The 23,576-nt window shown below is 40.4% G+C and overlaps 1 protein-coding gene across 1 annotated transcript in view; it reads left to right on the top strand.

Moving 5' to 3' along the window:
- Positions 1-954: 954 nt before the first annotated feature.
- hspa4l (heat shock protein 4 like) overlaps positions 955-23,576 on the top strand; it is a 76,931-nt gene continuing 54,309 nt past the window's right edge. The window contains exons 1-5 of the mRNA XM_041192200.1: positions 955-1,219; positions 8,372-8,429; positions 16,115-16,255; positions 17,054-17,176; positions 23,037-23,136. Of these exons, the coding sequence (XP_041048134.1) occupies positions 1,113-1,219; positions 8,372-8,429; positions 16,115-16,255; positions 17,054-17,176; positions 23,037-23,136 (529 nt within the window). The 5' untranslated portion in view covers positions 955-1,112. The remainder of the gene's footprint in view (positions 1,220-8,371; positions 8,430-16,114; positions 16,256-17,053; positions 17,177-23,036; positions 23,137-23,576) is intronic.

Below are 23,576 nucleotides of genomic sequence, written 5' to 3'. Positions count from 1 at the left end.
CAATCACTTCCTTGGTGACTGTAATCTTCCTGAGTTCCTCCCTCCTTTCCATTTTCTGATTTACAGCTATTTCTGAGATGTTACTAGTATCCTCTATAGTGAAGACCAATGCGAAATACCGGTTCAATTCTGCCATCTCCTTATTTTCCATTATTATTTCCCCAGAGTCAATTTCTATAAGACCAATGCTCACTTTGTTGATTATTTTTAAAACATCTATAGAAACTCTGTCTTTATATTTCTAGCTAGCTTTCTTTCATACTCTAATTTTTCTTTCCTTATCAATCTTTTGGTTGTTCTTTGCTGTTTTTTTCATATTCTGTCCAATCTTCTGACCTGCCACCCATCTTTAAAAAAATTAAAGATAGTATCAAACTTAAAGAAAAAAAGCATATAATTGTGCAGTTAACCCTGGATAGTGGGCCCTCCCCTTGGAATTTTTCTTTCTTGTTGGAATGTATCTATTCTGTGTATTCTGAAATATCCCCTTAAATGTCACCACTGCATTTCTATTGACCTATCCCTTTAACCATCCTCTGTTCCTCTCCCCATTAAGGCACTTATTTTCCAAAGAGTATGTGGCCTCCTTATTCTTCGTACAAAGATGTACTGCGTTACACTTGTCACATTGAATTTCATGTTCCCATTACAGGATTATTCTGCAAGTTTACCAGTGCCTTCCTACATTATGATTGTGGATTGCCTTCTTTTTTCAAAGTCAGACAGCACAAATATTTTTTAGGGTGGGGTGTGAAGCTGACTGATTGATAACAGGGATGTGCAATGTCATAAACTACTCGATGACTCTGACATTGGACTTAACGCCACCTCCTCTGTTCTTTGTGACGCTACGGCCAATCAAATGTCACGTTTGATTGACAGATTGCAAAACCCTTGGGCGGATATGACAACCAATCAGCGCTGCAGGTGGGCGGGACTTCGGAGAACGTCATGCGTTAGGACTGCGGTGTTCTGGAGCATTCTACCGGCCGGTTGAGTGAGGAGAGAGGCGGAGGTGTATCTCTCTCCTTGTCAGACTAACGGGGTGCCAAATTAACGGCCTGTTCGTCCCGATTTTAAACCTTGTTTAAATTATAATTGAAGGGGCCGTTATGTCGGTGGTCGGCTTTGATGTGGGTTTCCAGAACTGTTACATAGCGGTGGCCAGGAGCGGAGGCATCGAGACCATCGCCAATGAGTACAGCGACAGGTGTACACCGTGAGTATCGGCAGAGATTCCGCGGTCTAAAGCCGGCTCTCCGGCATGTTATACTGACCGGGGGGGAAGCTGGTTGTGGTCATTAACCTGCCAGGTTTGATCGGCGGCGGGATAAGGAAGTGATTCCACGCTGCTTGCCAGATGCTGGGCCTGTCTTCCCACCCCCTTCACAGTTAGTGTGAAGAACGGGTGTCCTCAGCCCCCGCCTGCACCAAGACGTTGGGGGCGGGGCGGAGAGAGCGAGCCCCGGTGAGAGGACAAGCTGCCGCTCTGATCTCGCCCTCTCACTGCAGCAAGGGAACCAGGTGTGCAACTGACTCAGCTAAGTTTCCTCCTTTCTCAGCGGCCCTTCTAGACCCATTTTATTGCCTTGCAGAAAAAAAAAACGATCGCTTTGTTAATGATTGTGTGTTTTTGGCCTCAGTGGGCGCTGGGTTTCACGATAGCACGGTTGGCCGTGAGCCTGCCCTTAACACCGGGGCCTGTTCATTCAGCCGTCCAGCTTGCGGTCGTCACGAAATGACACGAAGGAACATCCTTCACTCACTGTTTTCCAGCATGCTTCTTAATTACATCGAACGGTTGAATGCGATTTGCGGATTGTTTTACTTCTTAAAATGACGCGTTTGAATGAGATTTATTCCCATTCGTTAAATGGATATGTAGTTCACGTTCACTTTGGTCGATGCAGTTTTGATCATTCTTTTCCCGCCCCTCTTTATTAATCTGTCTAGTTTAAAGGCTGAGTTTTTTTTTGAAGGGTCATACGGATTCGAAACGTTAACTCTGTTTCTCTCTCCACAGATGCTGCTACACCTGCTGAGTTTTTCTAGCATTTTCTGTTTTTGTTTCAGATTTCCAGTATCCGCAGCATTTTGCTTTCTATTTTTTAAATTAACTGATTCTTCAACGTAAACTTGGGCGATCCGTTCATCAGAATCCTCGTTGTAACTATTTGTACATAATCAGAACTGTGTAGCATACAAAAAAAATGAAAATTTTGATTGGAGTTAGGCAGGAGGGTGATTGGCACCTATCAAAATTGTTCTACCTGAGTGAAATTATCTTGCGTGTGCTTGAAAAACTGAACGGAATACCGAACAGAGTAAACCATTGAGATCCTCAAGATAAAAGGAAAATACTGCGGATGCTGGAAATCTGAAACAAAAACAAAAGTAACTGGAAAAACTCAGCAGGTCTGACAGCATCTGCAGAAAGGAATGTAGTTAACGTTTCGAGTCCATATGACTCTTGATGAAGAGTCATACTGACTGGAACCGTTAACTGTATTACTTTCCGCAGATGCTGTCAGACCTGGAGTTTTTCCAGCTTTTTTGTTTTTGATTGAGCTCCTCAATCTTTTCTACATTCATTGACCATCCTATCTATACTACGAATCTATTTAGCTGCCTGTTATCTCAGTTCTTTACTTTTGCCTAACAAAATTCTGTTGATCTCAGTTTTAAGTTTCAATTGTCCTAGCATCCATAGATTTTTAGGGCAATGAGTTCCTAATTTCTACTTTGCTTGGTGGCTGAATTGATTTTCGGCCTTGTAAGATTCCCCCACCAGAGGGCATAGTTTCTCTATCCATGCAATCGAATCCTTATTTTAAACACCACTTAACTCATTCACTTAAGTAGAAACCATGTTTATGCAGCTTGCCATCGGAATTTAACTATTGAAATCCTTCTGGAGAATGGGCAGATTGGGTTGGGGGGGTTGTGGCTGGTGAGCATTGGTAAAACTGGTAGACAACTCTGCAGAGAAGTTTGAATAAGAACAGAAAATACTGGAAAAACTCAGCAGATCTGACACCATCTGTGGAGAGAGAAACAGTTAACATTGCGTCCATATGACTGGAGTTTTTCCAGCATTTTCTGTTTTTATTTCAGATTTCCAGCATCTGCAGTATTTTGCTTTTATCACAGAAGTTTGATGTCATCTATGTCCAGGAAAAATTATGCCATGTTACAGTTATACAAAGCTATAGTTGGACCTAATTTGGAGAATTGCATTCAATTCTGTTGGGTTATAGATTGGCCTTGCAGAGTGATACTGGGATTAAAAGGATTTAATTATGACGACTGGTTGGATAGACTAGGCTTTTTTTGAGAGTATTGATCAAGGGCTGATCTAATTGAGATATTTAAGATGCCCAAAGGATTTGATAGGGTTTTTAGAGAAACTATTAGTTCCTGTTTATGATAGACCTAGACATCACTGCAAGGAAACAATCTTCAAAATTGGAGCTAGGCTTAGGGGTGATGTCAGAAAGTTGTTCACATGGAAGGAGAAATCTGAGACACTCGTCTTTTTTCCCCAAAAAAGCTGAAGCTAGGTTAACTGAAAATTTTAGACATCTATCAAATTTGCCACGATTAGTTGACATTCATTTCAGATCAGAGTTGTATACTAAAGAATCATGCCCAAGTGTAATCCTGTTTTCTGTCATGGCTTGCCACTTCTGAAACTTAGTAAAAGCTTGCAATATTGCCTTCACAAAATTGTGCAATGTGTGTGTGTGTGTGTGTGTGTGTGTGTGTGTGTGTGTGTGTGTGTGTGTGTGTGTGTGTGTGTGTGTGTGTGTGTGTGTGTGTGTGTGTGTGTGTGTGTGTGTGTGTGTGTGTGTGTGTGTGTGTGTGTGTGAATAGAATTGTAAAGGAGTATCTCAAATACTTCTGTTCATTGGTTGTTGTGATTTTTCACTCGAACTGTTAAAAAGATGAACTTAGCTGTGAAGAGCAAGCAATTCTTCCAATAAGAACTAGAAAATTTTGCAACACATCACTGTATAGACATCTCTAGATTCAAAGCTAACACTAGGAATGCTGTAGTCCTTCAAACGATAGGAAGGCCATACAAGAACAGCAAAGTTATTTTAATAGGAGACTTCAATCAATCTAATATAAATTTCTCAATGCAGCAGTTATCTCTGCAAGCAGCTAGGATTGGTCTTAAGTGGCAAGTAACGTTTGTGCCAGATAACGATTATATTTCAAAAGTACCCAATTGTCTGGAACTTCCTGAAGTCAAGATTGCTACTTAAATGCAACTGTCTATTCGGAGGTGAGTAGCTCACCTCTTGAATCCCCAAAGCTCTTCCAATACAAGGCATATTTTGGGAATGAAATGGAGTGCTATTCACTTTCCTGGATGGGCACAATTGCAATACCTTGTGGTCCCACACCATTACAAGACAAAGCCGTCTGCTAATGGTACCCCTCCTATCAGCGACAACATCATTCCCACGAAAACTGGTGTACCATAGCTTCTATGTGTTCTATCTAGAAAATACACAGGCAAGTCACCAAGGCATCTTCGACAGATACATGGGCACACAATCACCTCCAAATTTCACCCCCAAGTCACCCACTATCCTGACTTGGACATAATATTGTTTCTTATTTTTGGGGTCAAAATCCTGGAGCTGTACTAATAGTACAATGGGATTAATGTTATGACATGCACTGCAAAGTCAGATGTGGTAAATGCAATGCTCAACTGCTTCATCATTCAACCCATCAGATAAAACATGAGAGATGGTGCTTAAGTTAACCCAGTATTTGTAAATGAACCAGACCGCCATCAAAAATAGAAATTGTGGCATCTGAGGGCAGTGATCAGAGACTGATGACCTGGGAATTTGAAATACCTCCAGGAAGTCAATATAACCTTTCAGAGCTAATCCCAAAGAAATGGGGAACAAATTAATTAATTTGATTGTGAGTACCTTTTATCATTTAAGTAGGGAAAAATTGAAATGTTTAAGAGGCAGGTTACTAAGTTTGCAGGATAAATACATGTCTAGAATCAGCAAGCTAGGCTACATAGATATAGCCCTCGATGGATCACAAAATCAAAAGCCAAATACAGGAGAAAAAAGCCTTTCATTCCAGTGAGAAGAACTGGGAAGAAAATTTAAAAGGGTGATCAAAGGGACATAGTAAGACCCAAAAAAAGTATATTTGCAGAAAACTTATTGTAAGGGGGCAGTTGAGAAAGTATAAAAGATGCTACCAGCATCGAAACAAAAGCATAAGATGTAAACATACAAAAGGCAGGACCTACACAGCTTGTTCCTCCCAAACAGTTACCCCAAGAAAAATGATATAACTGAGGTGAAAATCCTGGATTGGCCAAAAAGGCCTCAAACAATTGAATGCTCTGGGATAGATGCTTATCCTAGAGTGCTAAAGGAGACTAAAGAGGTGACTTGCATGGTGTGGACAATTGTAAGGAGTACTAGGTGTTGCCAGCAAATTCCAAACTGGCTAATCTAGTGTCCATATTCAGTGATGGATGGCATATGTCAATTCAGAACCATTCTTTCTTCAAGCATGTGTGAAGTAATACAATTATCAATAAAATAAAGCAAAATACTGCGGATACTGGAAATCTGAAATAAAACAGAAAATGCTGGAAAAACTCAGATCTGGCAGCATCTGTGAAGAGAAAAGCAGTCAACGTTTCAAGTCCATATGACTCTTCAGAGCTGAAGAAAGGTAGAAATGTGATGGATTATTATCAATGTGGATTCAGAGGGGTAAAACCCTACTTCAACTTTGAGTTCTTTGATGACATCCTAAGTGGACTCTGGTAAACCCCAAAACAACATAGCTAAATCTCCAGAACGTGTTTAACAAGATATTCCTTCTGAGCTGAGCTATGTAGCAACTAGAATGTACGGTGCTGACTGCTCACGAGTTGTGTCCTTTAAGATATCATGTGCGTCTGACCACTGCAAAAAAACTAAGGCACAGCGCATTTAAATGAAGATGCCGAGCATAACAAATAAAAGGAAGGGTTTTGGTTGAAGACTGGAGAAAGTTAGTGATCAGGAGGGGTGAGGCCATGAGGATTTTAAAATGAGGATATGTTTTTTAAAATTGAGTATCAAGAGTTGTAGGTCAGCAAGTACAGGAATGATGGGCGAACAGGGCTTGTCCGAATTAGAGATACAGGCTGCAGAATTTTGGATAAGCTCAAGTTCATGTAGGGTGGAAGACAACAGATCGGCCAGGAGTAGATTGAAACAGTTAAGCCTAGAGGTAACAAAAGTGGGGATGAAGGTTTCAGTGGCAGCTTAGCTGAGGCAGAGTCAGAGTTGAGCAATGTTGGAGGTGGAAGTAGGCAGTCTCAACAATAGAATGGATAGTAGAAAGAAGCTCAACTCTGGGTCCAATACACGACAAAGATTGCAAGCGATCTGATTCAGCCTCGGTGGTTAGGGAGCAGGATAGAGTTGAAATTTACAGGTAAAACAGTAGAAGTCTGAGGATGGCATGATCAAGTTGAAATGATCTGTTCAGATTATGGCTTCTGGTTGCAGATATACAGTGGAGACAAGCCCAAGAGATGGTGCAAAGTGCCACAAGAATGATCCCCAGTTTTGAGATCTTGTGAGTAGAGACTGGGGAGAGTGACTTTCTTTAGCCTTGAAAGACGATGGCTGACACCTCATCTTATAGATGTGTTTAAAGTTCAAACATTAGGACAGGAAGTCTGTTTTTAAACCAGAAAGGCATATGGAGTGATTAATTTGTCGAATGAACAGGATATACCAGTGCGTGAAAATCCTGGAATTATCCAGTTAGACGATGGAACCGCATTTGCTTAATGTCCTTTTCTCTTCCAAAATGCATCACGTCACATCTCTGCAACAAATTTCATTTGCCATGTATCTGCCCATTTTCCAGTCTCATTAATTTCCTCCCTTTACATGTCCAAGTTGTAAGTATTGTAGTTATGCCCTGTACTTAAATCCAGGTCATTGTATCAAAGAATCGTGATTCTGATATCAACCCCTGGCGGAACACCAGTGTACACTCCCCAGCCTAACAAGAACAGTTCACTACTATTTTCTGCTTCATGTCTCAGTTATTTTTAAATCCACACTACTCCTTTAATCCCATGGACTTTAGATTTGCTAAGAACATTGTGGCACTTTATCGAATGCCCCTTGAAAGTCCAAGGAGGATTGAAAGATTGTAATCAAAGCCTCTGCTGTTTTCATTCTTGCTTCCCTCAGTATCCTATCTGGGTGTGGTTAATTTTCTACTTTTAACACTGCCCGCTATTTAAATATCTCCTCTTTATCTTTGTATCCTTTTCCTTTCCTCCTTCACTGTAACAATATTGTCAATTATTGATAGATCCCTGAAAGTTGCTTGATTTTCTAATCTAGCTTTAACTTTAAAGAAAGCAAAGTTGAAAGTCAACACCCAAGTCTAACTTTGAACTCCCCTGAATTGGAGTATTATGCCTCTGATCTGTCTGTACATCTTAAGGTCCCCTTTCATCATCATCACCACCTTACAGTACAAATGTTCAAAATATATTTTGAGTTTCTATATGGATGTGCTATCCCAGATCTCTTCAGTCAATGGAACACTTTTGAATTTGACCTACTATTGTGATGGAGCAGTTATTTCACACACACGAGATAAATGACCAGAGTGCGTTTGTCATGTTGGTTGAGGGTTAAATGTTGCCCAGGACATTGAGAGAGCTCCCCTCCAAGTATTAGTAAAAAAAATCTTTATGCTCCTCTGACACAGAAGATTTGGGTGAACAACACTGCTTCAGTACTGCACATAAATGACCCTTTAGAATACGTGCTCAAATTTCTGGCATAGGACTTTAACTCCCGACCTGACTCTGCGCGAGTTCTATCATTGAACATTTAATTTCTTCTTTTTGCCAACCACCCTCTTTCATCTCTTCCTCCTAACCACCCCCCCAAATGAACAGAAAATAGCTTGAAGTTTTCAGTTAAATTTTGCAAGAGTTTTAAAGGTTATTTAAGGTTAAAAACAAATCTGGATTTGAGCTCTTCACTGTTGACATCAACTCTTGCTATAATGAGCCCAAGGCCGGCATGTCAAGATATTCAATGCAGTGAATAGCAGACCCACACAACTTGGTTAGCACCAACAGAATAAATGATTTTCATGCAGTTGTGCTCTCGGCAGTAAGGAAAACCAAGCAAAGTTCAGGAAAAGTTGAATGTTTTCATGAGGACATTGACCTAGTCATGTAAAGATGCTGTCATCCATTTGTTGTCATCCTTAGAATTTGGGTTTTAAAATATTATATTCTGTTTAACCAAATAGCACTATCTTAATGAATGCTAAATTTGTTTTCCTCCAGGGCTTGTATATCACTGGGATCAAAGAATCGGGCAATTGGAGCAGCTGCCAAGACCCAGGTATGGTAATGTTGTATTCTGCCGAGTAGACAATTTTGTGTCTGTATAGCTCAGCTATTATTTACAGAGTGACTTTTTTTACTTTCAGCAGAACTGAACTAGTAATTTGCCTGGACTGCAGTACATCATTTAATAAACTTAAGTCAAATATAGGTCTGTGAAAATTTTTGGTGTGCTTAAGAGGCAGAGATATAGTAGCTTTATTTTTTAAATGAAGTGTAGATTTAATGCAAAAATATCATGCACACACCTGCTTTTCCTAGATGTAATTAAATTGAAATGTCGGTGGCTGTGCTGCATTTAATTTTACATGATGAAAACCATAAATATTCATTGCCTTGAAATATGAATTCTCTCACAGACTTTTTAACATCAATGAATAGATTTGGAAGCTAATCCAGAACAAGCTGGCATCTCCCTCCTACCCACAACCCCAAATAAAAAAAGACCTACCTAACAATATGACTGGGTGATGACAAGCTTACAAGTCTTCAGATGCCTGAAACTTAAGACAGTTGCGCTCTTGTCGCAAATGATATCAGTCTTCCATTATATATCTTATACATGAGGGAAGAGAAGTGGCATTCTGGTAATTGGCTCAATAGTCACTAAGCATAAATATAAACTTCCCTCTCGATTAAGTCATAGAAAACTAAATTTAAGCACTGAAGGAAGCCATTCAGCCCAGCATGTCCACACCAGTCAATGGAGCCATCTGGCTCAATCTCACCTGCCAGCTCTTGATCCATAGCCCTGTAGGTTACAGTCCTTCAAGTGCATTTCCAAGTAGGGTTTCTGCTTCTACCCCCCCCCTCCCCCTCCTTTCAGGCAGTGAGCTCCAGACCCTTCTTGTCCGGAGTTAAAACATTTTTCTTCGACTTCCCTCAAATCTTTCTGCCAATGGCTTCAAATCTATATCCTTCTGGTTATTGGCCTTCCTGCTGGGAGAAATGGGTCTGTCATGATTTTATATACCACACCTAACCCCAGCCATCCAGCCTTGCATAATAGCTAAATTTCTCTGTTGCTGGCAACTCTATTTCATAGTTCTCTTTAACCAAAATGTCTGCATCTTACTCCTCCTATGAAGGACAAAGTATTCAAGAGCCATGCCCACACCTTCCACCTTCACACAAAGGTACCTTTTTGGTCTCTATTCAGCCATTCATTTCCCTTCGTTATTCACTTGTTTTTAAATGTAGTTATAAAACATTACCTTCCTTAATTCTTGATTCTTTTTGCCAGTATCTTTGCTTTTGTAATCATCCCTACACTTTAGGCTTTCTGCAGTATTGAATCCTCATTAATCTGACGTAAACTGCCCTCTTTGCCTTATCCTACTCTGTATGCTCTTTGACGCTCACTTGGGTCTAGATGTGAGAGTCCCACCTTTCTTCTTTATCGGGATGTATTTATTTTGAACTCCCTCCGTCTCCTCCTTGAATTCTTCCTACTGCTCTGACACTGATTTACTTTCAAATAGCTGTTTGCAGTCCACTGTGGTAAATCGCATCTCAGCTTAATAAAATTTGAAACTTTTATCCTTGGTCTAGCTTTAACCTTTTCTAGCTTTAACCTTTTCCATAACTGATAAATTTAACTGAATTATGATCACTGCCATTGATACCTCTTTCACCTGCTGAGATTCATTCCCTAAATCCAGAACTGCCCCTTCCAGCATATAATAATGCCTCATCTGTGATTATTTCATTAACCAATGTTATGACTAAGATGAAAACACAATGAGTAATGTATCAAAGTTTGATGATACCAAACTGGATGGAAGGTAAGCTGTGGGGAGGACAGAGGCTGCAAAGAGATATAGACAGTTTAAGTGAATGGGCAGCAAGACAGCATATGGATTATAAAGTAGGAAAGTGTGAAGTTATTCAGCCATGGTCATATTGAATGGAAGGGCAGGCTTGCCGGTCCATATGGTCTACTCCTATTTCTTGCGAGAGCCTCCCGTTTTATCCTCATGAAAACTTGTAACCTAGTGTTGATGCAATTCCTGTCCTCCTTTAAACCATATTTCAGTTAAAACTATTATATCATGGGTTGAATTTTACGGAGTACCTCCCTCACTGCCCAACTAAAAGGTAGGTGGCGAACACAACTACAATAGTGTTGACTGCCGTTCACCAGTTTAACATTGGGAGTAATGTTAATTCTGCTGGTACCTTGGGAGGAAGCCCTGCCCTAAAGGGCTGACAGCCAATCGGATGGCCAGCAGCTCTGTAATCTCAGCAGTGCCAGGTGGGAGCAGTGGCAACTGCTGGGATTGCAGGCAGTCCTGACTAAGAGGAGCTCAGATTTGAGTACGTTTGGGCTATTGCCGGGGCCAGGCTGGCAAGTGGGGCGGAGGTGTGAAGGATGGGTTTGAGACACCAGGGAGGGCAGGGGGAAGGATGAAGGGGTGCCTCTGAGGGGCACAGGGATCCTACAAAGGAGGTCTGCCCACCCACCACCCTTGTTTGACACTGTGCAGCTAAAGCAGCCGGGCTTCCCACATGACATGGAGTTTCCCTTGCTACATAGAAACATAGAAAATAGGAGCAGGAGTAGGTCATTCAGCTCTTCGAGCCTGCTCCGTCATTTAATAGCCATGGCTGATCCTCTATCTCAATGCCATACTCCTACACTCTCCCCATACCTCTTGATGCCTTTAGAATCCAGAAATGTGTCTGTTTCCTTCTTAAATATATTCACTGACTTGGCATCCACAGCCTTCTGTGGTAGAGAATTTCACAGGTTCACCATCCTGAGTGAATAAGTTTCTCCACATCAGTCCTAAATTGCATACCCTGTATCCTGAGACTGTGACCCCTTTGTTCCAGACCTCCCACCCCCAATCCAGAGGAAACATCATCCCTGCATCCAGTCTGTCCATCCCTGTCAGAATTTTATATGTTTCAATAAGATACCCTCCCATTCTTCTAAACTTCCGTGAACACAGGCCCAATCTCTCCTCATAAGACAATCCTGCCAACCCAGGAATCGGTCTGGTGATCCTTTGCTGCACTCCCTCTATGGCTAGATTCCTTCTTGGATAAGGAGACCAAAACTGCACACAATACTGTAGGTGCAGTCTCACCAAAGCCCTGTATAGCTGCAGTAAGACATGCTTGCTCCCCTACTCAAGTCCTCTTGCAATGAAAGCCAGCATACCATTTGCCACCTTAACTGCTTCATGCACCTGCATGCTTGCATTCAGTGATGGGTGTACCAGGGCACCCAGGTCCCTTTGTACATCAACATTTCCCAATCTGTCACCATTTAAATAATTCTGTTCTCCTACCAAAGTGGATAACTTCACACTTAATCCATGTTACACTGCATCTGCCATGTATTTGCCTACTCACTCAACTTGTCTAAATCACCTTGAAGCCTTTTACCACCCTCCTCATAGCTCACATTCCCACCAAGTTTCATATCATCAGCAAACTTGGAAATATTACATTTGGTTCCCTAATCCAAATCATTGATATATATTGTGAATAGCTGGGGTATAAGCACTGATCCCTGTGGTACCCCACTAGTCACCACCTGCCACTCTGAAAAAGACCCATTTATTACTACTCTGTTTATGTCTGCTAACCAATTCTTAATCCATGACAGTACATTACCCCCAATCTGAGTGCTTTAATTTTACACACAAACCCCCTATGTGGGACGCTATCAAAGTCTTTCTGAAAATCCAAATACGCCACATCCACTGTTTCTCCCTTATCTATTCTGCTAGTTACGTCCTCAAAGAATTCCAGTAGGTTTGTCAAACATGATTTCCCTTTCATAAATCCATGTTGGTTTTGTCTAATCCTGTTGATATTTTCTAAGTGTCCTGCTGTGATAGGGTGTGATACCCTTTATAATAGACTCTAGCATTTTCCCTACTACTGATGCTAGGCGAACCGGTCTGTAATTTGCTGTTTTCTCCCTCCCTTTTTTAAATAGTGGGGTTACGTTTGCCACTCTCCAATCTGCTGGACTGTTCCAGAATCTACAGAATTTTGGAAGATGACAACCAGCACATCCACCTTCTTCAATACCTGGGGATGTAGATTATCAGGCCCTGGGGATTTATTGGCTTTCAGTCCCATTAATTTCTCCAACACTGTTGTTTTAGTAATAGTGATGTCCTTTAATTCCTCCTTCTCACTAGACCCTTGGTAGCCTAATATTTCTGTGAAGTTATGTGTCTTCCTCCCTGAAGACAAAACTAAAGTAGTTGTTTAATTGCTCTGCCATTTACTTGTTCTCTATTATAAATTATCTTGTTTTGGACGGTAAGGGATCTACGTTTGTCTTCAACAATCTTTTTTTTTCATGCATAAAGGTGGACTGTAAAAGCTTCTGTATGTTCCTTGCAAGTTTACACTCATACTCTATTTTTCCCTTTGTAAATCAATGTCATGGTCCTCATTTGCTGAATTCTGAACTGCTCCCAATTCTCAGGCTTGCTACTTTTTCTAGTAATTTTATATGACTCTTCTTTGGATCTGATACTATCCTTAATTTCCTTTGTTAGCCATGGTTGGGCCGCTTTTCCTGTTGTGTTTTTGCACCAAAAAGGAATGTATAACTGTTGCAATGCATACAATCGTTCGTTAAATATTAGCCACTGCCTATCCATTGTCATGCCTTTAAATGAAGTTCCCCAATCTATCTTAGCCAACTCACACCTCATACCTTCGTAGTTTCCTTTGTTTAGATCTAGGACCCTAGTTTCAGATCAGACGACTACACTTTCCATCCTAATGATGAAGAATTCTATCATGTTATGGTCACTGTTCCCTAAAGGACCCTGTACCCTAAAGGACCCTGCACAACAAGATTGTTAATTAACCCCTTTTCATTGCATAATACCAAATCTAGGATAGCCTGTTCCCTAGTCAATTCCTTGACATTATGTTCTTAAGAAAAACCATCTTGTACATACTCCAGGAATTCATCCGCCACAGTATAATTTGGTTTGCCTGGTCTAAATGTAGATTAAAGTCACCCATAATTACTTTAGCACTTTTGTTACATGCATCTCTAACTTCCCTTATTTCTCATCCCCTACCTTATCAGTACTGTTTGGAGGCCTTTAGACAACTTAGCACTAATTTTTTTTTTTATTCATGTGATGTGGGTGTTGCTGGCTAGGCCAGCATTTATTACCCATCCCTCAATACCCATATTCAGAGGGCATTTAAGAGTCAATCACATTGCTGTGGGTCTGGAGTCACAAGTAGGCCAGACCAGGTAAGGATGGCAGATTTTCTTTCCTAAAGGACAGTAGTGAACCAGATGGGTATTTCTGACAATCGGCAATAGTTTCATGGTCATCAGACTTTTAATTCTAGATTGTTATTGAATTCAAATTTCACCATCTGTGCTGGGATTCGAACACCGGTCCTGCGAGTATTACCCTGGGTCTCTGGTAAACCAGTCCAGTTTTCCACCCCTTATTGCTGCTTAGCTCCCCCAGACTGATTCTACATCTAGATTTTCTGACCCAATATCCCCTCTCATTATTGCACTGATTTCATCCTTAACTAACAATGCTATGCCACCACCTTTTCTTTGTTGCCTGTCCTTGCTAAATAGAGTATCCTTGGATATTCAGTTCCCAGCCTTGGTCACCCTGCAGTCATGTCTCTGTAATCAGTCATATTGTACCTGTTTATGTCTATTTGCGCTGTTAATTCATCTACCTTATTGCAAATGCTCTGTGCGTACAGATACAGTGCCTTTAAACTTGTCTTTTAAACATTTTTACACATTTTTTATACTATGTCCCTATTTACTACAGCCCTTGTTTACTCTGCTTTCCACTCTTGCTGTCTACTTTTCTGTCTTTCATTCCTATCTTTGTTTCCCTCTCTTGTGTCTCCCTACTCAAGTTCCCATCCTCCTGCCAGTCTAGCATAAACCCTCCCCTGCAGTACAACCAAATACCCCTGAAAGGATATTGGGTCCTGGTCCTGCTGGGGTGCAGCTCATATAGGTCCCATCTTTCTTAGAATTGGTCCCAATGCTTCAGGAATCTAAATTCCTCCATCCTACACCATCCAGCCATAAATTTATCTAGTCTACTCTCCTATTTCTGATCTCACTAGCATGTGGCACTGGGAGTAATCCTGAGATTAGTACCTGTAAGGTCCTGCTTTTTAATTTATTTCCTAGCTCCCTATATTCTGCTCTTAGGACCTCATGCCTCTTCTTACCTATGTCATTGGTACTGATTCACTCTCGCTCTCATGCTTCTAAACTCCAACTGAAGCACTCCAGTGCAGCGCTGTAGATGGCTTGTCTTTATACTGCCTGAATCTAGCTGCTCAAAACCTCTTTAAACCAGTTAATTACTTAACTAGCTGAAGCTGCAAGCAGAGCCTGTATAACACCTGTTTTAAAGCTGGACCAAAACTCGCCTTCTACCTACCCAAAAAGCAAATTTCAGTTAGTTTCTAAATTAAAGAAAGATTAGACTTTAGTTTAAAAGCCCCCTCACCAAACTCCAACTTAAGCACTCTAATGCAGCCCAAAGTAGCACTCCAGGACAAAACTCCTACAGGTACAATAGTGGTGGGAATGGGATAAGGCCTTTGAGTAGCCATCAATTGGCTACTTAAGGGCCTCAATAGGCCCAAGGGCAGGTGGATTGCTCAACACCAGTGCAGCAATCCCCCCCCTTCCCCCACCCCCTCTAAATTTGAGACAGGCCAGGACGGGTGGGTAGGTGACAGGCAGGCCACATGCTGGATTTTACAAGCCCCTTCACCTTCAAACCTGCTGGCAGAGAGAATGAAATTCAGCTCCAGTCTTCCAAGTGTCTAACTGTGCACTAGCTCATTTCTTACTCCCCATTAACGTACATAGCAGAACAATTCTTTTTGTTTCTTTTCTCTGTCTTCCATTCTCACTTACTAATTTCCTGCCTTCCATTCCCAGCTTTGCTTCTCTCTTTTGAATCTACACTCGGGTCCCATCTTCCTCAGAACCAGCCCCAATGCCCAAGGAATCTGAAGTGCCCCCCTCTCCAGCCATACATTCACCTGCATTATCTGCCTATTTCCATATTCATTAGTATGTGGCATCGGGAATTACCCAGAGTGTAATCCTTTGAGGTCCTACTTTTTAAAAATTTATTTTGTAGCTCCTTAAAATCTCCCTGCAGGACCTCATCTCTTTCTGTCAGTGTTATTAGTATCTAATTATGAATGTAACTAAGTTGAGTCTGACTCTTAACATTGGAGCACTCACAATAGTAGATGTTATCTTTTGCACACCAAAAATTCAGGAATCAGTTTTCTAAAATGATTGGTGGGAGGGTTGGGTACAAGTACAATTAACCCATTGGAACCACTGAATATTAACTTATAATGAATTTTTTTTTTAATTTGTCAGCAAATAACTTTTCAGTGTTTGAACAATGTCACTCATTAAGTACTTATTTTCTATAATATGAGTTCAATGGCAGTGACTAATTTTGCAATGCATATCGATGAATTTCTTGTTTCCAAAACTGAAGCAGTTTCGTAGAAACAACTTTAGTTGAAATTAACTGTTGAGGACATAATACCATTGTTTGGATTGCCATATTTACCTGAGATTTGCATGTTCTGAAACCGTGCATCCGTGGTGCCTGTGTGATGGTGTTGCACTGTGGATTGCAGTAATTAGAATGCTTCTATCTATAGATTGTGACCAATGCAAAGAATACCGTACAAGGCTTTAAACGAATGCATGGGAGAACTTTTGATGACCCATTTGTGCAAGCTGAAAAGAGCAAACTTTTATATGAGCTTCAGAAGATGCCCAGTGATAGTGTTGGAATTAAAGTAAGTTTAATTTTAAATGGAAATGTACCTTAAAGTGGAATTTAAATGAGAAGTTTGAAGTATATTGCAGCTGTTAGTTGATGTTCAAACCAAGCTATCAGGCCAGGGATGATGCTCCTTCCCCCTTGCCAATTTGACACTGTTAATGAAGGAATTTTGAAGGTGTATGAGGATGATTAAATGTTTTGACATATGAGCTAATTCTTAAACAGTTTTCCTGTTATTCACTGAGAATGCTTGAATAAATTAATGTTTGCTGGACCCTCCTTGTACAAGAATCACAGTGCCTTTCATGTTTTCAGGATATCCCAAAGTGCTTTGCAACTAAAATTATTTTTGAAGTGTAGACATTTGTAGGGATTATTTCTTCTCCTTTATAGTAAAAGATTCTTTGAAGAGAGCAAGCAAAAATTTTTAAATTAATAACCTGATTTGAGGCCGGGATTTTCTGGCGCAGCCATGGCAGGACCTGCGCAGGAGATTCGGCATCTCAGCCAAAAGTTCATTGACTTCCAGCAGGACCAGACAAACTTGGTGATGGGCAGGGCTGGAAAATCCTACCCTCTGAGTGAATGTTTTGAGCAGTTTATTTAACATGTGCAGATTGTGACTTCTAAAGCTGCACTGAACGTTCAGCTCAATGTGCTAAATGCATCCTGCATACATCTCCACTGAAAAATATATGATGGACGATATATTTATCTCTGATGTAATGAAAAAGTAATGTAATGAAACTGTTGCCTCTTCTGCAGTTACTTTTTTAAATTAGTTAAATAATACAGCTTAATTTTCTTACAGGTGCATTACATGAACGAAGAACGAATTTTTGCTATTGAACAAATTACAGGGATGTTACTGACTAAACTCAAAGAGACTTCAGAAAATGCACTGAAGAAGCCAGTGACAGACTGTGTAATTTCGGTAGGTGGATTGAAGTAACGCCGGCAAAAATCTCAAAACTATCCTAGATTTAGTTTATAAAGATTGTACCATCAGTCAACTGCCAGGAAGTTATTTACCCGCTGGATGGTAGTGAATAATTCTTCTTCAGAAGTAGCTTCCTCGGGGACATCCTTATGTAAAAGAACTGTTGCCTTAATCTAACTGCTCGAGATGATGAGCATTTTGACTTTTGCCAAGATGAAATTCAAGAGATTCTGTACTTTGCTCTAGTGCGCTGTACATAGTTGAGGAAAAATGTTGGGTACCTCTCAAGTATTGTCTTCATTCTTTTGAAGGTACGTTGATTAACAAGCTCTTTGTATATCCTGTCAAAGTTTTGAAGTGCAATCCCAGACCAAACCCTAGCAGATGGGTTAACAGATCACAGGAATCACGTGCTACTCCAAAGATGTTAAGATCTAAATCACAAGATCTTATTCCTTTTTATTCTGTCATTTACATGGTCAGGAATGAGTAAACTTGCTAATGTAAATCTAACTACCATGAATGCAAAATTGGTACTGCTTTTTGCAATATATTATCACAGTGTTTATAGTACTCGACTAGCAACCCAAAGTCGTGAGTTCAAATCTTATGGCCAGTTGTGAAATTAAATTCAATAAATCTGCTAATTTGTGGGCTAGCACCAGAAATTTGTCCATAAAAGCTGTTCAACCTATTCACCTCTACCTAGTCAGGCCTATATCTGACTCCTGAACAATAGTATTTGTTAGATTCTTATTGCCACTCCTGCAGTGGCATAGTGAAATATTTAATTGTAAAACAGCTGCTACAAAACAAGTAAAAACAGAAAAGGCTGGAAATACTTATCAGGTCAGACAGTGTCTGTGGAGAGAAACAGTTAACATTCAGGTCAATAATCTTTGAGTTCTGATGAAAGATAATTGACCTGAAATTCTGACTGTTTCTCCACAGATGCTGCCTGACCTGAGTATTTCCAGCATTTTCTGCTAGTTTCAGATTCCAGCATCCACAGAATTTTGTCTTTGCATTGGAGCAACAATGCAAATGTAATTACTGACCTATCAGCAATGACCCCGACATTGGATCAAGACAAGACACAGCCCAGTCAACTGTTTGAACCAATGCTGGGAGCTATCTGACAAACCCACCAGGCATTAGCTGGACTTAGATTGCCATACCAAGACTGTGCATCTATCCTCTCCCATTGGCAGGGTCAAGCAACTGGTAATGGGGTGTAGTTTGGATTTCATGCAGACCCTGTAGTCGTATGGTTTTAGGTCATGTGAGGCTGTAAAATTACCACCTATTACACTCCTCCCTCCCCTCCTTTTTTTCTTCTCTGTTCTGTTTTGTGCCTCTCTCTCTTTCTCTCTCTCTCTGTTTCTTCCTTTCTCTCTCTCTCTCTCTCTCTCTCTCTCTTCCTTTCTCTCTCTCTCCCTTTCTCTCTCTCTCTCTTTCTTCCCCCCATATCCCTTGATTCACTTACTATCCAAAAATCTGTCCTAAATATACTTGACGGTGCATCCACGTTTCTGAAGTAGAGAATTACAAATATCCACAATCCTTTGAAGCCATTTCTCGTGTCTTTGTCCTAAAAGGCTAATTTTTTATTCTGAGCCTGTGACCCTTAATCCTAGTCAGCTCAGCTAGGGGAAACATCCTGCCAGCATCACCTTGTCAAGCCCCTTAAGAATTTTGTTTCAATTAGATCACCTATCATTTTTCTAAACTGTAGGGAATACAGACCTACTCAATTTCTCCTTCTACAACAATCTCCCCTTTACAAGAATCCGTCTGATCATCGTTGCTTGCAATCCCTGTAAAGTAAGTAATTTCCTTCCTGGAGTAAGGTGATTAAAACTATAGTACTTCAAGTCTCTCACCTAAACCTTCTACAATTGTAGTGAGACTTCTTTATCCCAGTACTTCAAACCCTTTGTAATAAGACTTGCATTAATTTGTGTTCCAAATTGCTTGCTGTATCTGCATGCTGACGTTCTGTGATTGATGTACAAAGGCATCCTAATACTAACTTTCCCAGTCTCGCCATTTAAAAATTATTCTGCGTTTCTATTTTTTCCTACCCAAGTGGGTAACTTTCATTTATCCACTTTATATTCATCTTCCATGTTCTTGTGCCCACATTTAACAAATTGAAATTCTTTTATAATATCCTTTGAATCTTTCTCAAGCTTAGTTTCCTGTCTAACTTTTGTGTCCTCGGTAAACTTGGATACATTACCCTCATTCCACTCACTTATTGACTTGGATTTTAAAAGCAAAGACCCAAGCACTGATCCTTGCACTACGCCATTAGTTCTAGCCTGCCAACCTGAAACTGACCTGTTTATTCCCACTGTTTTCTGTCTTAATGAATCTTCAGTCCATGCTTATATTATCTCCATTCCTGATATGTAACCTCATATATACCTGAAGCTACCATCACACCAGTAGGTCAACTCTGGTTCATTTTGGAGACATGCCAGGAGCAGCTCCAGACATTTTCAAATGAGGCTATCTACACCCAACCACTTAAAGTACCAGGCTATATAAATATTTAGCAGTCCTGCCACCGGACCAAATCTCTAGTAACCATACCACTCGGGCTGATAAAAGAAAGTGGAGCTTCCATGAGCATCTTCCTCTATAACAACTGGCAGAGCGCAGAATTTGACTGTTGGAGATGAGGCTAAAGTATTTGTAACTATTTTCAGCCAAAAGTACCTAGTTGGTGACCCTACTTTTCGTCTTCCCAAAATTTCTGCCATCATAAATGCCTCTAACCAGCCACATTTGGATCACTCCATATGACAATAAGAAACAGTCAAGTACATTAGACACAATGAAGGCTGTGGATCCTGATGATATTCTGGGCTGTGGTGCTGAAGACTTGCATTTCAGAGCCAGCTAGTTCTGATGAAAGGCCATCAACCTGAAACATAACTTTTTTTAACCTCTCCACAGACTCTGCTTGACCTGAGTATATAATAAATAAAAATGTTGGGAATAAATAGCCAGTTCCTTAGCCAAGCTAGTCGGTACACTATGACACTTGCAGCTACCTGACAATGTGGAACATTGCTCAGGTATGCCCTATCTACAAGACAGGACAAATCTGATCTAGCCAATTACTAACTTAGGCTCCTCCAACCCTCAGTCAAATGATGGGAAGAAAATATCAGCAGCACCAGCCCACCAATGACCTTGGTTTCATTTCAGTTTTGCTGGAGCCACTTTGCTCCAGGTCTAGCTAGTGTTGATCCGAATTTGAATCCAGCACCTGATTTGAGCCTTCTCTGATGGAGTAGCTGCCCTTAAGGCCAAGAGAACATTTTACCAAATATGATTCCAAGAAGCTCTAGAAAAACTAAGCTAACTGAGAAACCACAATCCATTGCTAGAGTAATGGATGATGCACAAGAATATGGTTGTCTTTGGAGGTTAGTTATTGCAGCTCCAGGGCATCACTGCTAGAGTTGCATCCTTGGCTGCTTCAACAATGTTCTTTCTTCCATAAGGTCAGGAGCGGGGCAATTAGCTGATAATTCTAGTGTTCAGCTCTGTTCATGACTCCTGTTAATGAAGTGGCCTATGCAGACTACAACAAGATTTGGACAACCAGCATCCATACTTGAGCTGAAAAGAGGCAGGTAACATTCAAGTGCTCTACAGTGATTTCCAACTATGGCCTAACCACTTCTTCTGGCCTTCAACAGCACTATTGTGGTTGAGTGCCCCACCAAAAACGTTTTGAGTTACTGTCAACCAGAAGCTTAACTGGACTAATGGCTCCAAAATAAGGGTAGAGACTGATTGTGTTGTGATGGGTGGTTCACCTTATAACCACTTGAATCTTTTCCATAAAAGTTCAAACCAGAATTGTTTGAATACTCATCACAAGTCACAACATAACTCAAACCTATTGAAGACAAAGCAGACCATTTGATTGGCACCCTGACACTTAGCTCAGTATCCATGCCTGTTTGGTATACTGTAGCTGCAATATGTGCAATGAAGCAGGTATGCTGCAGTGGTTCTACAAGCTTGTTTCAACAATGCCTCCAGTTCTATGACCTTTATCCATGAGAAGGACAAGTAGCAACCTCATGAGAACACTGTTTTCCTCCGTATCTGGCACCATCCTGACCTGGATGTACATCAGCTTTCCTTCATTATTGTTTGATCATATCCTTGAATGTCTAACATAACATGTAGGGCTATAACCACTAGGATTGCAACAGTTCAAGGACCTACATTACTACTACCTAGAGGTAACTGGGGATAGCTAATAAATTCTTTCTTGCTAATGTTGCCCACATTCCAATACATTTTTAAAATTCAAATTCAGCTGTTTTAAGTGTCATTAGTAAATCAACTTTTAGGTAACAAGTTTATAACCATATTTAGTTAGAGTAGCTGGAGAGCTCAAAATTCCATTAACACAAATTGCTACTATGCCATGCTTCTGCACTTTTTTGGCAGTGGTTCTTATTGGTTACTGAACAGGTTTTGTAGGGCCCTGTGGCTATCTAGCTATACATTCTGTCTGGATACTAGTCCAAGCGAAGTGGCATGAAAATATCTTCCCTAGCTGTAACAGTCTCAGTTGAATTAATGTGGTCAGTAGCAACACATTTCATAGTTAGTGAGGATCTATAGTTTGGTACGGACTGATCCTTCATAAATATGGATCAAGGAGAAAATGAGAATAATTCCAACTGAAACAAAAGCCCTCGTAGATTGTTTCAAATGCGTTGCTTTACATTTGACCATTATATATTCGACTTGATAATATTATTGGGTATCCGAATTCATTTGTACTGAAGTTGCTCAGTTTGAGCATAAAAATTCATAAACAAATAAACTTCAATGTCCCAGATTTGCTGGAGAGCTGCATCTTGTGGTTGGTGCCATGAATTGGATTTTTTTCCTTTGCCCTTCAGATCCAATTATTTTTGTGCCACAAGCTGCTGGAAGTGCAAGTTGGTCACACTGCATCAAGGTGAAGTGGCCACCTGGGACCTTGGTGAATAATGGTTTATATTAACCAATTTAAAGATAGAGAAAGAAATCAAGCATTGGATGGAAAGGAAAATGGGGTGATTTCGAGTCAAATTTGAAAAGTGGGAAAGATTGGATTAAGAAAGAGAGAGAAAAGACCCTGTAGGAACAATTTAGATTTCCAAGTTTCCGCAGTTTCAGTTGGCCCCTTTCTAGGTCTCCAAAATTAAATGGCATATCTAGGCCATAGATCATTTCATTAGCAAGTGAAATAGTAGCTGTACCTGCTGAGTTACATTATCACCATAAAATACAAATTTATCAATTTGAAACCCATGGGGAAGTTAGTGGTGAGCTCCTGTATTTGTGAGACTGATGGCAGAGCGGTTCAAATCATTAATCAATTTGTGACTATTTGCAACTTGCAACCTACCTCTTTCTCATCACAAATTTCTCTGATTTTTATGCATTAAGTATGTGCTAAATTCTGGGGTATTGACTCGATTATGCATGTTTTACACTTGTTCTGAACACAGCCATTCTTTTTGAGACTAGTTTGCTGCCCTGATCTCTACATAATCCAGCAAAGGCTTTTGTGTTTGAATCCTGATTGAAAGTATAGAAGCACATGCTGAAATTAGTATGAGCTGAAATTTTTATTAAGTTGCTGTAAAGTGGCTAAGGTAAATAATTAAATTTTGATTAAGTTTTCTTCATCTGTAGTATGTAACTGTTACTTGATATGAGGATGGCATGTCACATTGGAAACATGTCAGTGCAATATTGGATCCTGAATTATAGATAAAACAGAAACATTTTTTAAAAAACTAAAGTTTTCCGAATCTGTTGGCAGGTCCCTAGTTTTTTCACCGATGCAGAAAGAAGGTCTGTGATTGCTGCTGCTGAGATTGCAGGACTTAATTGTCTGCGGCTGATGAACGACACCACGGCAGGTAAAAGAAAGGCATGATATCTTGGCCTGTTGCTGAGGCGTTTTCCTAGACTTAAATCTGTTGATAGTTGTCTGAACAATCAAAAGTGTGTGTGTGTGTTCAATAAAACTTAAGAACATAAGAAACAGGAGCAGGAGTAGGCTTTTTGGCCCCTCAAAGCCTGCCCAACCATTCTCATGACTGATCTGCCCCAGACCTCGACTCCTCTTTCATGTCAGCTCCTCATAGCCCTCAATTCCCCGATATTTCAAAAATCTCTCTTACCTCCTCTTTAAACACTTTCAGTGATCTAGCCTCTCTTGGGGTAGAGAGTTCCAGACATTAACTACCTTCTGAGAGAAGAAATTCCTTCACATCTCAGTTTTAAATGAGTGTCCCCTTATTCTGTAACTATTTCCCCTAGTTTGAGATTCCCCACTAGTGGAAACATCTTCTCAACA

The sequence above is a fragment of the Carcharodon carcharias genome, chromosome 1, assembly GCF_017639515.1.
Source record: "Carcharodon carcharias isolate sCarCar2 chromosome 1, sCarCar2.pri, whole genome shotgun sequence".
Classification (NCBI taxonomy): Eukaryota; Metazoa; Chordata; class Chondrichthyes; order Lamniformes; family Lamnidae; genus Carcharodon; species Carcharodon carcharias.
Note: the sequence above shows the minus strand (reverse complement) of the source record. Positions and strands in the feature narration are given on the sequence as shown.